We start from the raw sequence: 15575 nt of genomic DNA on the forward strand, positions 1-15575 counted from the left end.
CGCGGCGGTGAGCGCCACGCCGGCGTGGCGAGGATCAAAGCGCACGGGCTGCGTCACCGCCCTTCGTGTCCGGGGGTCGACGCTCGGTGCGCCGCCGGCAGCCGTCGCGAGCGGGGGGCGGGAGGGGGTCGTGGGGGGGGCATCGATCGCGAGTGCTTCGCGATCCTCCGATGCAACGGAGGCACTAGAGCTGGGTGCGGGGAGAGCGTGCCAGGAGGTGCAACTGCATCGGGGCCCGAGGGCCTGAGGGGTGGGGGATACGAAGAGGGGTGGGGGGGGGAATTGGACGGGGAGTCGCCCTGTTGTGTTGGTTGGTTGGCACCATGGGGGGGTGGGGGGGGGGATGCCGTGCCGTGCCAACAGTGCGCTGCGTGAGTTCGTCTCGGGGAAGGGACGAGGCCGAGCTTTGGAAGATGCCGGTGTCCCTCGAGCGAATGCTGCCCGCGGTGCCTATCGCTTAGCTTGCAAATATTAGCTGTGAAGTTCGCCTGCGACACCGCCCACCCCCACCCGTCCTCTCCCCCAGGTTGTCTGAGATGAATACCACTGCACTGTGATTGTGTAGAATAGACACAACGACTGGCTGCTGACTCAATGACGTGAGCCGACTGTTGGTGCGCTACGGCACCGAGCCGGAACCAAGGAAAGGTCCCGGCTTCGTTTTTTTCGCAGGCTCCGAGAAAAAAAAACACGAACAGAATGAGAGCTAATCAGAGTTTCCCGTGCAAGCGGCGGCGGCGGCGTGGAACACCCAGCCGACAATAGCCGCACAAAAAAAAACATTTCATATACATTAAAAAAAAAGTTGTTTTGTTACCATTTTCTTCGGTCCAATCCCAAATTATACAAATACACTCTGTTCTAGATTTGAAGCTTTCGTGACTGCAATGATTCATATTCTTAGGTTTTTTTTTCGGTAAAGTCACGTAGGTAAAAAATGTAAATTTAAATTAATAAAATAAAAGTAAAATAAAAAATCAAATAAAAATCACGACGTTTCGGAGGCAACACAAGCTTCCGTCTTCTTCCGTCTTCGGAAGCTTGTGTTGCCTCCGAAACGTCGTGATTTTTATTTTATTTTTATTTTACTTTTATTAATTTTAATTTTTTACCTACGTGACTTTACCGAAAAAACCTAAGAATATAAATACACTCTGGTTGAAGACCCATGCGCAACGGTTCGCGAACCCACACTGTCCCCAGACCTCCGATTAGCACGGTTGGCTTAGGTACAGCGCGAAAGAAGTTCAACATGCATACATACAACATGCATACATACAACATGCATACATACATACGTACATGCATGACTCCGGCAACCCGAGTTCGATTCCTGGCGACGGCTAACAATCTACGGCGAGGTAGATCTGGAACCGGTCTTGGGTAACCCAGCACGCACACTCCGTGCCAGTCTTGTTGAAGGTTGGTAACACGTCTCCCGTGACTGGCTATTATTATCATCATCATCATTCTTATTATTATTATACTCTGTGAGCTACGATTGTGATGGAATGCTGTCTGGTGATTGCTGGTAACACGGGATAACTAAAACACAATGTACTCTCGGTGGGAAATCACTTCAGCATCTGATTTTGATTGCCTTTGAAGGTCATTTCTCGATGATGCTCAACTGCTCGGCTGTATTTAATGAGCCCCTGAAATTTCTAAATAAAAAGAGCTCGTTCTGCCGCACTCTCCGTTGCTCCCACTCTCTCGCTCTCTCTCGCTCTCTCTCCTTAATTGCCCCCTTCTCCATCCCACCCCCGTCCCGTGATATATTTAACCAAACAATTTTTTTTATTTTACCAGCTAAGGCATACTGAGCGATACTGGGTTTTTTTCTTCTTCCACAAGCGACCCGGCCACAAATGATAGCTCATCGAAGTGGCTTATCATCACGTGGAAATCTTAATGCTCTAAACGGGTGGTGATGTTTATTCTAAGTGTGGAGGGGAGAAACCGGAGGACCCGGAGATAAAATCCACACGACCACGGGGAGAACATGCAACCTCTAAATATACATACTGTAATTCACAATCAGTAAGTTTTGTCACGTAAACAAAACGTGCCAATTAATTACTAGTATAGCACACCGGTGTGTTGGAGCGTAAACCCACAAAATATACAACAAAAATGTATAATATCGGTCACAAAAATCCTACGTCCAAACATACAGCAGCAGGCGTCAGGGTCGGGATCGAACCCACCACCTGCTGCGTACCAGGCGAGGGAGTTGACATCTCGCAGCCACCGCGGGCCCCCACCCTCCTCTCACCGCTCTCGCCCAAACGAGACGGAAATTGTGGCTGAGTCACAGCGAAGTCCACCCGACCGACCGGACCCAACCTGACTCGCGCCTGACTCGCAGAGGGCCGCGCTCCAGCGGAGAGCGACGCAGCTCGCGCGAGTGGCCGTTTGGCTCCGAGGTTGTTGCAGAACAGCGTTCGTCATAGCGCAAGGAAATGTAACGTCCGTAGCGCACACACACACAAAACTACACGACGTTCATTAGAAAATGGAGCCAAAAGTTATTCGTTTAATCAATTTCGTCCGCAGCAGTAGCAGCAGCCACAGTCAATCCACTGCTGCGTGGAAGCTAGCGGTGGTCATGGCCCATCCACTGCTGCGTGGAAGCTGGCGGTGGTCGTGGTCCATCCACTGCTGCGTGGAAGCTGGCGGTGGTCATGGTCCATCCACTGCTGCGTGGAAGCTGGCGGTGGTCATGGTCCATCCACTGCTGCGTGGAAGCTAGCAGTGGTCATGGTCCATCTACTGCTGCGTGGAAGCTGGCGGTGGTCATGGTCCATCCACTGCTGCGTGGAAGCGAGCGGTGGTCATGGTCCATCTACTGCTGCGTGGAAGCTGGCGGTGGTCATGGTCCATCCACTGCTGCGTGGAAGCGAGCGGTGGTCATGGTCCATCTACTGCTGCGTGGAAGCTGGCGGTGGTCATGGTCCATCTACTGCTGCGTGGAAGCTGGCGGTGGTCATGGTCCATCCACTGCTGCGTGGAAGCTAGCAGTGGTCATGGTCCTTCTACTGCTGCGTGGAAGCTGGCGGTGGTCATGGTCCATCCACTGCTGCGTGGACGCTTGCGGTGGTCATGGTCCATCCACTGCTGCGTGGAAGTGGGCAGCGGATTGACCATTGCCGGTCAGGGTCCATCCACTGCTGGGAAGGCTTTCATTCAGCAGTGGATCGACTATCATAATTGTCAGCCATGGTCAATCGATTGTTGAATGAAAGTTTTCCCATGCCACCAGCACTATCATCACCACCACCACCATAATGGTAGGTTTTTACCCTTTTAACTGGTACAAAACTGACACCTTTATTCAAGGCATCATGTTTGCAATGACCACAACACAAGTAGTCAATAAAGCAAACAAAAAGAAGCAACTCTGATAAGGATAATAATATGCACTGTCCTTGAAGTTGATTGGCCCACACCCGAGACGGCTTTCTTTAGAGCCTAGTCCCCATTGGTGTAGGGCCAGATGACACCAGAAGGCGTACAACTCAAAAACAGTGCAATATCAGAGTATTGAGAGTTCGGGGTAAACATTTACACTATGAAATCTCTTTTACCAGTGGCAAAATATAATGGTAGGTTTTTACCCTTTTAACTGGTACAAAACTGACACCTTTATTCAAGGCATCATGTTTGCAATGACCACAACACAAGTAGTCAATAAAGCAAACAAAAAGAAGCAACTCTGATAAGGATAATAATATCCACTGTCCTTGAAGTTGATTGGCCCACACCCGAGACGGCTTTCTTTAGAGCCTAGTCCCCATTGGTGTAGGGTCAGATGACACCAGAAGGCGTACAACTCAAAAACAGTGCAATATCAGAGTATTGAGAGTTCGGGGTAAACATTTACTCTATGAGATCTCTTTTACCAGTGGCAAAATATAATGGTAGGTTTTTACCCTTTTAACTGGTACAAAACTGACACCTTTATTCAAGGTATCATGTTTGCAATGACCACAACACAAGTAGTCAATAAAGCAAACAAAAAGAAGAAACTCTGATAAGAATAATAATATGCACTTGCCCTACACCAATGGGGACTAGGCTCTAAAGAAAGCCGTCTCGGGTGTGGGCCAATCAACTTCAAGGACAGTGCATATTATTATCCTTATCAGAGTTGCTTCTTTTTGTTTGCTATATTGACTACTTGTGTTGTGGTCATTGCAAACATGATGCCTTGAATAAAGGTGTCAGTTTTGTACCAGTTAAAAGGGTAAAAACCTACCATTATATTTTGCCACTGGTAAAAGAGATCTCATAGTGTAAATGTTCACCACCACCATCTCTAGTGATGGTAACAATGCGCACAGCATCTGCACACGAGCTGATTTCAATCGCTCCATCTCCTTGGCGGACGATTTTCCTATCAGGCGGGTTTCCATTCTCTTGGCCGCCACTCCAAAACCTTCTTCACCATCAGTCATCCTCCGTTCTCGCGACAAGACCTGCCCAAGGCCCCCCCCTCGCCTACTCTTCACGACGGTTTGTTATCGACATCACCGATCGATCTACTCGTGCCACGCAGGCGAGGTGAAATGAGTCGATGGACAACTCTCGGCGCGTGTGGGGGGAGGTTAGGGGCTTTTGTGACGAACGTCGCGATGGAAATCGTCACGACGATTATTCTGCAAACACCTGGCCACCTGGCAGCCGTGTTCTCCTCTCCCAGTGCCGGATGAAGCTAGTGTGGGGCCTATAGCATGATGTTATAAAGGGGCCCTAAATAATACAAAAAAATAAAAACACGTAAATATTAAAACACAAATTTTTTACTTGCATCGTAAAGTAATTGCATTTTTTCATTTGCTATACGGCCCAGATAATACGACAAATCGCTAACCTTAAACACCCAGTCGTTCGTAAAAGTCGAAGGTGGAATACTGTAGTACTATGGTAATAGAGCAAGTTGCTGTATCCCCCCATCACCACCCCTCCCCCATCACCCCCCCCCACCACCCCCCCATCACCACCACACCACATCACTACCCCTCCCCCATCACCCCCCCACCACCCCCCCATCACCACCACACCACATCACTACCCCTCCCCCATCACCCCCCCCACCACCCCCCCATCACCACCCCTCCCCCATCACCCCCCCATCACCACCACACCACATCACTACCCCTCCCCATTACCCCCCCCCATCACCACCCCCCATCACCCCCCCCATCACCACCACACCACATCACTACCCCCCCCCCACCACCCCCCCATCACCACCACACCACATCACTACCCCTCCCCCATCACCACAACCCCCATCACCACCCCTCCCCCATCACCCCCCCCCACCACCACACCACATCACCACCCCTCCCCCATCACCACCCCTCCCCCATCACCACCCCCCACCACCCCCCCATCACCACCACACCACATCACTACCCCTCCCCCATCACCACAACCCCCATCACCACCACCCCCATTACCACCCCCCCCATCACCACCACCACCCCCGCCCATCACCACCACCCCCCCCCATCACGACCCCCCATCACTACTCCCCCATCACCAACCCCATCACCACCACCACCCCCCCACCACCCCCCCCCCCATCACCACCACACCACATCACTACCCCTCCCCCATCACCACCACCCCCATCACCACCCCCCCATCACCACCACCCCCATCACCACCCCCCCCATTACCCCCCCATCACCACCCCCCCCATCACCACCCCCCCCATCACCACCACCCCCCCCCCCACCCATCACGACCCCCCATCACTACTCCCCCATCACCAACCCCATCACCACCACCACCCCCCCCCACCCCATCACCACCACATCACATCACTACCCCTCCCCCATCACAATCACCTCCATCACCACCACCCCCCCATCACCACCCCCCTCCATCACCACCACCACCCCCGCCCATCACCACCACCCCCCACCACCCCCCCCCCCATCACCACCACCCCCATCACCACCCCCCCCATTACCCCCCCCATCACCACCCCCCCCATCACCACCACCCCCCCATCACCATCACCCCTCCCATCACCACCCCTCCCCCATCACCACCACTCCTCCCCCATCACCACCACCCCATCCCTTATTGCGGTACGTGCCTTTTACCGGGCTGTTAAAAAAATTGAATAAAAAAAACTAAAGTTAGGTCGACTCCACGGGATCTCGAATGTCCTGTAGTCCTGTAGGACCTCCATCGATGGGTGGGGGTGGTGGTGGTGGTAGAGGGCTGTGGGGACGGCGGAGAGCGAGCGCACGGTGCGGTGCCTGCGACGGCTTCCTCCAAACCGTACCCGGCCGAGCAAAGCGACGGACGACTTCGACGAAGCCCGCGGCCTGCGCGGGGCCCGGCGGAACGCGTCTCCAAGTCCGTCGGCGAAAGGTCCTCAAGGGCGCACCGGGGAACACCGCGGCAAATATTCGCCGGCGAGAGGAAAAAATTGCTCGTGTTGGGGGGCACAGGGTTCATTCCCTAACCGCCCCCCCCCACCAAAACTCCGTTCGTGAGAGCAGCGGCATCGTCGAGAACGAAATCCGTTAAAACAATTGGAATGTCAGCAGAGAGAGAGAGAGAGATGTTATTGTTGATAAAGAGAGACAAACTATCGGCCGTTATCATCCGCGGTGTAAAAACGGAACAAAGAAGAGTTCGTGAAGCTCTCTGTCAACGACAAGGTGGTAGGGGCAGAAATAAAACGGAATTTACCTCCAAGTTGGACTTCGATTTTTCCTTTGGCAACGAGAACATTTTTCTCGCGGGGTCTTTGGCAGATAACAAAAACGCACCGAAAAAAAAAATCGGTTGGTGGTTTAAAAAAAAAAGTTACCTCTTAGATATAAAGTGAATGCAACTTCACAAATAACCGCCGGCATCCATCGATTACTCCCTAACTTCATTTCGTACGCGGACTTGCGCCTCTTGCTGCACGACGTCTCACGTGAAGACGACGATCGCCACGATTGATCGCGTCGCTCTTCCCGACTCGCAAACGCAAATCCACTGCGAGTCGGGAAGCGGACTGCCGCCGTCGATGTCGACGAGGGCCACGCACGCTCCGACACCAACCCCTGGTCTCTGCGTGAGCGACGCGTGGAGCTGCGAGCGAGGTCCTTGGGCACTTCCCACTCCCCACGAGGTCCCGGTGAGACCCGCGGGACCTCGGTGCGCGGCGATTGCCTCGGGAGCGAGGGGTGTGCGGGCTGGGATGGCGAGCGAGCGCGGGGCGGTGTTTGGCGGAGTCCAGAGAGGGGGAGGGGGGAGGGGGCGTTCCTCGCCTCTGCCTTTTCCACATCTTCTGCCAAAACCAACCACCTCCTTCTCCTGCCCAACCCGAAAACCCAACCCAATCCCACACCGCCCCCCCCTCTCCTCCTGTTCCGACTCCCCTCTCCACCCACCGCCTATTTGTCCGTGAAAAAAAGACAAAGGTCCCCCCTCTCCCCTCCCCTCCCGTGTAGCCTTAACAGACAGTTGGGGCAAGTGCTGTTAGCGAGTAGCACCTGTGAAGGGCGACACGGCACACGAGGGGCTGGGTGGCCAGCACCACGCCCGGCCAAATTTCTCTCCCTTTTGGCGATGTTCACTCAGCGCGTCGGGTGCTCATTTGAGGCTGAGTATACCTAGGGGAGGCCCAGGACCGGTTCAGATAATCCGTCACCGATGCGGGAGTCGAACTCGGGTGGCCCGCCGGGTTTCGCAGCGCGGCGTAAGCGCGAACCGCTACCCTCATCTGTCCCCAGCGCTCACCACCACCACCCACCACCAGCACCACCCACTCAACATCTGCACCTCTGACCATCTCGCTAAAGCAAAGAGTGGCACAGGAATGTGGCGCTGACCCAACAGGCTCTCGCATTCCTGGGCACCGGAGCCGCCCGTCTGTTTGCGGTCGCGAGTAAGCGAAGCAAATGAAACCGCATCAAATGCAGGAGGACGAACACGCGTCTAAGCTGGGTGCTTTCAGAGAGAGAGAGAAAGCTGCATCTGCGCTGCATCTGAATTTACGACCGGGTACATAGGGGAGACACAGCAGTGAGTAAAAAATAAGAATTTACAATTTGCAACAGTAAAACTAAAACTAAGCTTTTTATTTCACCGGATAAGGCCCACCGAACTATATGGCTCTTTTTGCAGAAGCGACAAATGACAGCCCAACGAATTATTGGCTAATGTGGAAATTTATAGCAGCCAAAATACTCCAAACGCATGTTTCTAAATGTGGAAGGAAAAACCGGAGGACTCGGAGAGAAAAAAACCACGCGACCACGGGGAGAGAGACACGCAAACTCCAAACATACATCAGGCGCTCAGGGCCCAGATTGAACCCACGATCTCGTGTATACCAGGTGAGGTCGTTACCATCTCGCCACTGTGGCGCCACAAGTCTTGGCCACGTGGCACCGCCTCTGTCCCTTCAAGCGACGTGTCCTGCTCAAGCCCCGCTCGCTTTTCTTAGCAGTGAAAGCCTTACAACAACAAAACCCCGCATGACAATCTTATACAAACATCCGTGCCTCCTCCTCCTCCGGGAGGAGCTTGCGACCGACGCAGGTGCCCTGCCAGACGCACGCACACACAACCCCCCAAAAAAACAGCAACGTCCAGGGGAAGCTTAATCCTGAATGTCTCCTCCCGAGTCCCAGTGGCAGAGGAGGAAGCAGATGTTTAGCGCCTTTGCTATCCGCTACGGCGGCGCGAAGACCAGACAACGGCTCTGGATTATCAGAGGCAGCGATCTGATGAAGGAATGCGAGGCATGCTCGTCCGCCCCCTGCCTCTGTAAATCTTGTCAACCATGAACCAACCCCGTGTGTAGGGTGACCTTGCTTAAAGAGGAGGGTGGTGGGTGGAAGTGGGGAGCACAACACGTCCAATGTAAAAGGTGCAGCCATGCAATTGCTTTCGTTGGGGCGCCACGGTGGCTCGGAGATGTTAACTACCTCGCTCGGTATACAGGAGGTCGTGGGTTCGATCCTGACCCTGATGCCTCCTGTATATTTGGAGTTTGCGTGTCTCTCTCTCATCATCATCATTATCACGGTGGCTAGGAGATGTTAACTACCTCGCTCGGTATACAGGAGGTCGTGGGTTCGAGCCCAACCCTGACGCCTGCTGTATATTGAGGTTTGCGTGTCTCTCTCTCATCATCATCACGGTGGCTAGGAGATGTTAACTACCTCGCTTGGTATACAGGAGATCGTGGGTTCGATCACAACCCTGACGCCTGCTGTATATTTAGAGTTTGCGTGTCTCTCTACCCACCCGTGGTGTCGTGGATTCTTGTCCGGAGTCTCCGGTTTTTCCCTCCACATTTAGAATGAACATGAATTTAGAGTATTTGCCTGCAATACATTTGCACGTGATAAGCCACTTCCTTGAGCTATTATTTGAGGCCAGGTCGCCTCTGGAAAAGAACTATACAGCTCAATGGGTCCTTACCTGGTAAAATCAAATAAAAATAGTTGAGTTCACGTAGTTTTCAACTGCTTCTTTCTTCGCGTGGTTGCTGATGTAGATGGAAAGCGAACAACTTCAATTTCACATTCAGGTGGTCAGACCAGACAACCGCATGAGCAGTGGAGTTGGCGGGGTTGTGTATCGCTGTGATGTCTCCTTCGTGTTTGTGGATCCTGGGACATTGCGTCGTTGTACGTTGTTTGCTTACGCTGAATTATATTTGCTCCATCGATTAACTTAATTCGTATGATATTGATTCTTATTTATTTATAATCTATTTTTTCTATTGATTAACTTTCTTTTTTATGAACATTTTTTTTCATTTCATTGCTTTTGGTCATTTTGGTGACCCACGGCACAACATTGCAAATTAAACTTTGGGTTCTCAGCCGGTTTAAACAAAAATAAACTTCAACTTGAATTCGCTTGGCCAAGCCACTGCTGCCGTAAAGGCCTCCGCTCGCGGGAGCTCTACAGAGCCCCCTCTTGGAGGCTCTTTGGCCTACTCTTCCACGCTGGCAAGATGCCTCGGACGAGGTTGGAGTACCCACACTTTAGCCCCACGGAACCCGTCTATACCGCAGCGTGGGCAGAATCTGGGTGGGAAGGGAGTTAACAAACTCGCGCCGTTGTTTCAGCTGCTGCTGCGCCGGGAAATGGGATCGAACCGGCGCACCTCTGGATGGCAAGTCCATTGGTACTGTTACGTAACGCAAAGTCAACGTTAATTAAACGTTCAACAACCGTTCATGAACGCCGATCATAATGAGCAGGCGAGACGATCTGGCTCTTTCGTCTTTGTCGTCCACGCGTTTCTGCTCGGGGCTCCCGCGCGCTGCGGCGAGCATCTGGTTCAGTTCAGTTTCATGTATTAGGTATAACCCTGTGAGCCGTGCGGCCCTTGACTCGGGTGCAACCGCAACAAACAAAAACATGAACAAGAAACATATTAAAGTGACTACGCGCAACAGAAAAATCCCGGAATCCAGTCAGTCGACCCACGGCCTCCTGGGTCTGTCTGTCCCCCCCCTCCCTCGCCGTGACCTCCTTCTCCTCCATGCCAGCATCGTGCCTCCGACACTTCACGCGATCGCCTTGCAAGTGCAACCTGCCCTGGCACTCAGCGGCGCGGTGACGTCACCGCCACTATAGTAACGTCACCGCGACTATAGTGATGTCACCGCCACTATAGTGACGTCACCCCCACTATAGTGACGTCACCGCCACGATAGTGATGTCACCGCCACTACAGTGACGAACGGCGGCTATGGTTCCTGTTGTTGTTATTTGCCAAACCGGGCGAGCTTTTGAACACACCCCCCCCCTTCCCCACCAGCGGTGTTCAATATTGTACCCACATGTGTCAAGTCGACTGCTGCCTCTGAATGAAGAAAGGTGGGGCTGGAGTGGGGTGGCTAAGCTTCCCACTCCATTGCCCCCCCCCCCACACAATACGGCGCTGCCATGAACCTCACGACGACGTTTTAGAGACTCACGTGCCCCATTCCCCCCGTTCCCTCTGCCCGACTTCTGCAAGGAGCGAGGCCCCCTCGCTCGCTCGCCCGCTTGCCCTCTCGCTCGCTCGCGTGCACACATGGGAGAGGGGCACGCAACGTGTATTTAATCTCGTGCGCGCGATGGGGAAGCCTTGAGGGATTGCGGCGGCGAGGGCGCAGTTTGACAGTCCTCGTTCTCGGATCGCTCAACACGCCTCACAGGGCATGCTCGCGATTTCAGCCGCGGCGAGCTCCCGGCGCTTTGGCAAAGCCGCGGCCGCCGTGCATTCAGAGGGCGCGATCCGCTACGAGCGATTTGCGCGTCTCGCGCGCGTGAATCGTGTGGCCCAATGGTCTGTTGACAGCTATACGGCGGTGTGGGGGGGGGGCGATGTTTGGTTTCACTTCTATATTTGGGGGGGGAGGCAGGAGTTCGCTTTTTCACTCACATTAGGAACCGCGGGTGAATATAATACATTTCCGTTTAATAATAATTGCAAACTACTGAGAATACATTAATAAAGGTGTCCAGTTTGGGGGGGGGGGGGCGGTTGGCTTTGCACCCCCGTGCCCCCCCCCCCGCCCATGTTGGTGGCCACGCACACGTGACCTGTAACCCAGCCCCGTGTGCTATGGCAGCAGAAGCAGCAGCAGGCGAGGGTTGGTGGATTTTGCACAAATGTCGCATCGAGGAGGAGGAGGTGCCAGGTCCCCTGCGCTCGCCAGAAGAGGGCGGCACAGCAAAAAAATGTGGCCTCCACCTGTTCCGCCTGCGTGGAATTCGCGCTTGAACCTCGCGCGCGCGCGCGGTTTTCTAAGGGTGCTCTGGTTGCCTGCCGCACGCAAACACTTAACGCAAGTGGCTGGTAACACCCTCATACGTAGAGGACCGCAGAGCTCGGGCAATTGTCGGCGCCGGCTCGTCGCGTGGCTGCCTTGCCGCGTGCGCGTGGTTCCTCGCGGGTCGTTCGCTCTCCGCGAGGGCGAGCTCATACTGGGCGGCGGCAGCGGTCACAAGTTGACGTGATTGTTCGAGACAGAGAGAGAGCGAGAACCAGACTGGCGAAATTTCTCAGAGCGCGTGGACAGCTTCAATAGCAGGCCAGGCTGGAAACACGTTTACCAAACACACACACACACATTTCATCCATAATACAGGTTTTTTTGGGGTTATTTTATACCACCAGACCACTTTCACCCCTCCCCGCACCAGCTCCCATTTCACTCATCAACAGACGCCAAACGCGACGCCGGAGTGGCCCGTGCATCGCGGACGTCCGACCGTGGGCGTTTTTGCGCCCTCGTGATTCGCCGCTCTCCGATGAGCGATCCCGGGGGTTGCGCTGAACCCTGTCCGAGCCACGCGCCGTTGCCGAACCCCGGTTCCGTTCCCGACGAAGCGAGAGGGCACTAGGAACGAAAACGTCGCCGATTATTACCTACCATCTCCCCGTGCAGGCCGATGGACACGTTGAGTTTGTGTTTTTTATCTTTCTTTCCCCGTCGCCGCTTTCTGCCGGCGTTTCTGCGTTTGTCCTCGCCGATAAAAAAAAAAATAGAAAGGCAAAGTAGAAATAACGACGGACCCCGTCAAGGTGAACTGCTCCGGGCACGGGGCGGGGGTGGGGGGGCGGCACTCACCGAGGTGAAGGTGCTGAGGGTGGCGGCCGCCGTGCCCGCTCTGGCGGCCCGAGCCTCGATCTGCTCGATCTGCTCGCGCTTCTGCAGCCCGGCCAGGTGCCTCTCCAGCGCCTCCCAGTCCATGGTGGGCGGCCCGGCCGACAGTGACTCATCCTCCTCCTCCTCATCGTCATCGTCATCATCATCCTGGTCGTCGTCTCGAGCGAGCCCCTGCCATGCCCGCTCCCCCGGACCGCCCTCCTTCACGGCCGCCACCGAGGCCTCGCTCCTTCCCGAGCGGACGCCGCCGCCGCCGCTGCCGCTGCCGCCGTCGCCCTCCTCGCTCGTCGTGGCCATGGAGGTCGGAGGGGACGGGGAGAGCGAGGGAGACGGCGAGGGAGACGGCGAGGGGACGATCGCCGCGGCCGCGGCGGCGCTGGTGGAGCAGCGACTGTTCCCGGCGTGCTGCCCGGCCTGCGTGCGGCCCAGCTGCAGGTCGTCGTGGTCATCGTCGTCGTCGTCGTTGGCCGGACGCGACAGCTCGGTCGGCGTCGCCGCGCCGCGCGACGTTGAGCCCCCCTGGAAAAACGAGGCCTGGCGCCACTCCCCGAAGACGCTCCGCGGGAACCGGCGCGCGACCGCCAGGCCTCCGCCACGCCGGTCGTCGTCGTCTTCGTCGTCCTCCTCCTCCTCGTCGTCGTCATCGTCGTCGTCGTCCAGGTCGGCCAGCGTCTCGAGGTCGAGGCTGGGCGAGGACTTGCAGTCGGAGCACGGAGTCACTTTGCTGGAGCCGGACTCCGAGGTGGAGCGGCTGCAGGGGTCACTGCCGAGGTCCATGCCATCCTCGCCGGAGTCCTGCACGAGCGAGACAAAGACAAAGATCCCCCGTGTAGCCTTAACAGACTTTTGGGGCAAGTGCTGTTGTTAGCGGGCACCTACGAAGGTCGGCACGGCACACGAGGGGGTGGGTGGCCAGCACCACGCCCAGTCGCCTTTGTCTCCCTAGTGGCGATGGTTGCACACCGCACCAGGTACTCATTGGAAGCTGAGTCGACCTAGGGGAGGCCCAGGACCGGTTCATATCATCGTCACTGGCGTTGCCCGTAGCGGGAATCGAACTGGGGTTACTGGGTTCGTAGCTAACCGCTACTCTGTCGCTCGTGCACGCATGCACCATCACTGACATCGCCAACGAGCAATCATCAATGTCATCCCTGGCTTCATCGATATAAACATCATCATCATCATCATTACCACTGTCACAGTCTTCGTGTGCATCACCATTGTCACAATTGATATCATAATCATTATCGCCACTCTCATCAATATCACCATCACCAACAATATCATCATCACTGCTATGAACATCGCCATCATCATCACCACCGTTGCCATCAGTGTCAGAATTGCAGCCTTCACGAGCATCACCATTATTACCATTAACATCATAACTGTTGTTACAGCTTTCACCAAAATCATAGCTTATCATGGTCACCATAATCAGTACTTAACTTATCTCCATGCCTATTACCACTGCCACAATTATCATCATCGCCAGCATCATCATCCAGTCCGGGCACAAATCAATATCTATTCACCGCGTGCTATGCATCCAAATCGCAAGGAATGTTACGCCGAGGAATGTTTGAGCAAAGGCGATGGGTGCAATAATTAAACACAGCGCAAACAGAAGCTGCAGGAACAAACATTTTTTTTTCTCCAAGCTCAAAGCAACAAGCTCAGCCAATATTTACATTGGCAAGAGAATGGCACTCAAACATTCATGAACTTTTCTTAAATGCCTCCCCCCCTCATTAGACGACAAAGATCAAGTGTGATCATCGCTGTTTATTATTACAAGATAGGCCAATTTGTGTTCGGCATCATAACTAAAAGTCTAACAGAGCAATTACAAAGGAAGCCGGGGGTATTTGGGCAAAGTGCCAACCTTCGATTGGACTGCATGAGTCATGGTGCCTATTAGTCCAGCTACTATTATTTAAACAACAAAAAATGGCAGCAGGTTGCCTAACATCTCTCTAAGACCGAGATGCCAAAGTTGCCGACGGTCTCTAAGGAGCGTGAAACCCGCTGTAATTCTCTTGGAAACAATTTCCAATTAAAGTTGAAAGCGTCTATATGTCGCGACAACTCTCGTGAAAGATACTCCACAGCGAAACCGCGCTGCCAATATATGAAGTTGCATTGCCATTAGGGACCTAATCGACTGGAAAGCGGCCAAACCTATCAAAGGATTACCCACAGACTCGCGGAGAGCTTCGCGAGTTCAAACATCTGTAGGATCCCATATTTTACTTTTATTAAATATTTTACTTTTATTTATTTTAATTTAAATTTTTTACCTACGTGACTTTACCGAAAAAACCTAAGAATATGAATAAAGATCCCAAAACTTGTGAAAGCCGCGCGCGCACAGGGGCTGCGAAAGTGAGACTCCTCTTTAATGCACCGGCAGAGCGTCGCCAAACATAAATAAAAAAAACGTGAGCGGACAACAGCACGACACGAGCCCCCGCGCGCTTGTTGATTTGGGGGAGGAGCCCATTACACTTTGCGAACGAGTTAAAGACCCCCCTAACCCCCTCCTAATCCTCCTCCCCATCTACACCAGCAGCTCGTAAACTGAGCGGAGCGCTGTTAGCCGCTGCACTGGCACACACTTCACCACTGAAGCGTTCCTAGTGTCCGTTGCAAATGCAATTCTCTTAGACATTTTGGGTGATTTAAGTGGCTGTGTTTTATTTTTTTTGTACCCGCCCCCGCCCCCCCAAATTATTTTCTATTGTTTAAAAATATATATTGATGGCGTACGTAAAAAAATGGTCGTGTGTGTGTGCATATATATGAACAGCATTGTAGACTTTAAATGAGCGAAAATGTAGACGTCACTGAAATGGCAGGGTCGTGTCAAGGAAAACGAATGTAACGGGGCATCCCGGCCTTGCATTAAGGACACAACGTACCTAGCCC

At 53.8% G+C, this 15575-nt stretch overlaps 1 protein-coding gene across 2 annotated transcripts in view; it reads right to left on the reverse strand.

Moving 5' to 3' along the window:
* Window positions 1–15575, reverse strand: part of SCHIP1 (schwannomin interacting protein 1) — a 272191-nt gene that overhangs the window by 60318 nt on the left and 196298 nt on the right. For both annotated transcript variants that reach the window (XM_078878559.1, XM_078878560.1), the window contains one exon: window positions 12606–13439. In XM_078878559.1, the coding sequence (XP_078734685.1) occupies window positions 12606–13439 (834 nt within the window). The remainder of the gene's footprint in view (window positions 1–12605; window positions 13440–15575) is intronic.

The sequence above is a fragment of the Lampetra fluviatilis genome, chromosome 51 (genome assembly GCF_964198595.1).
Source record: "Lampetra fluviatilis chromosome 51, kcLamFluv1.1, whole genome shotgun sequence".
NCBI classification, from domain to species: domain Eukaryota; kingdom Metazoa; phylum Chordata; class Hyperoartia; order Petromyzontiformes; family Petromyzontidae; genus Lampetra; species Lampetra fluviatilis.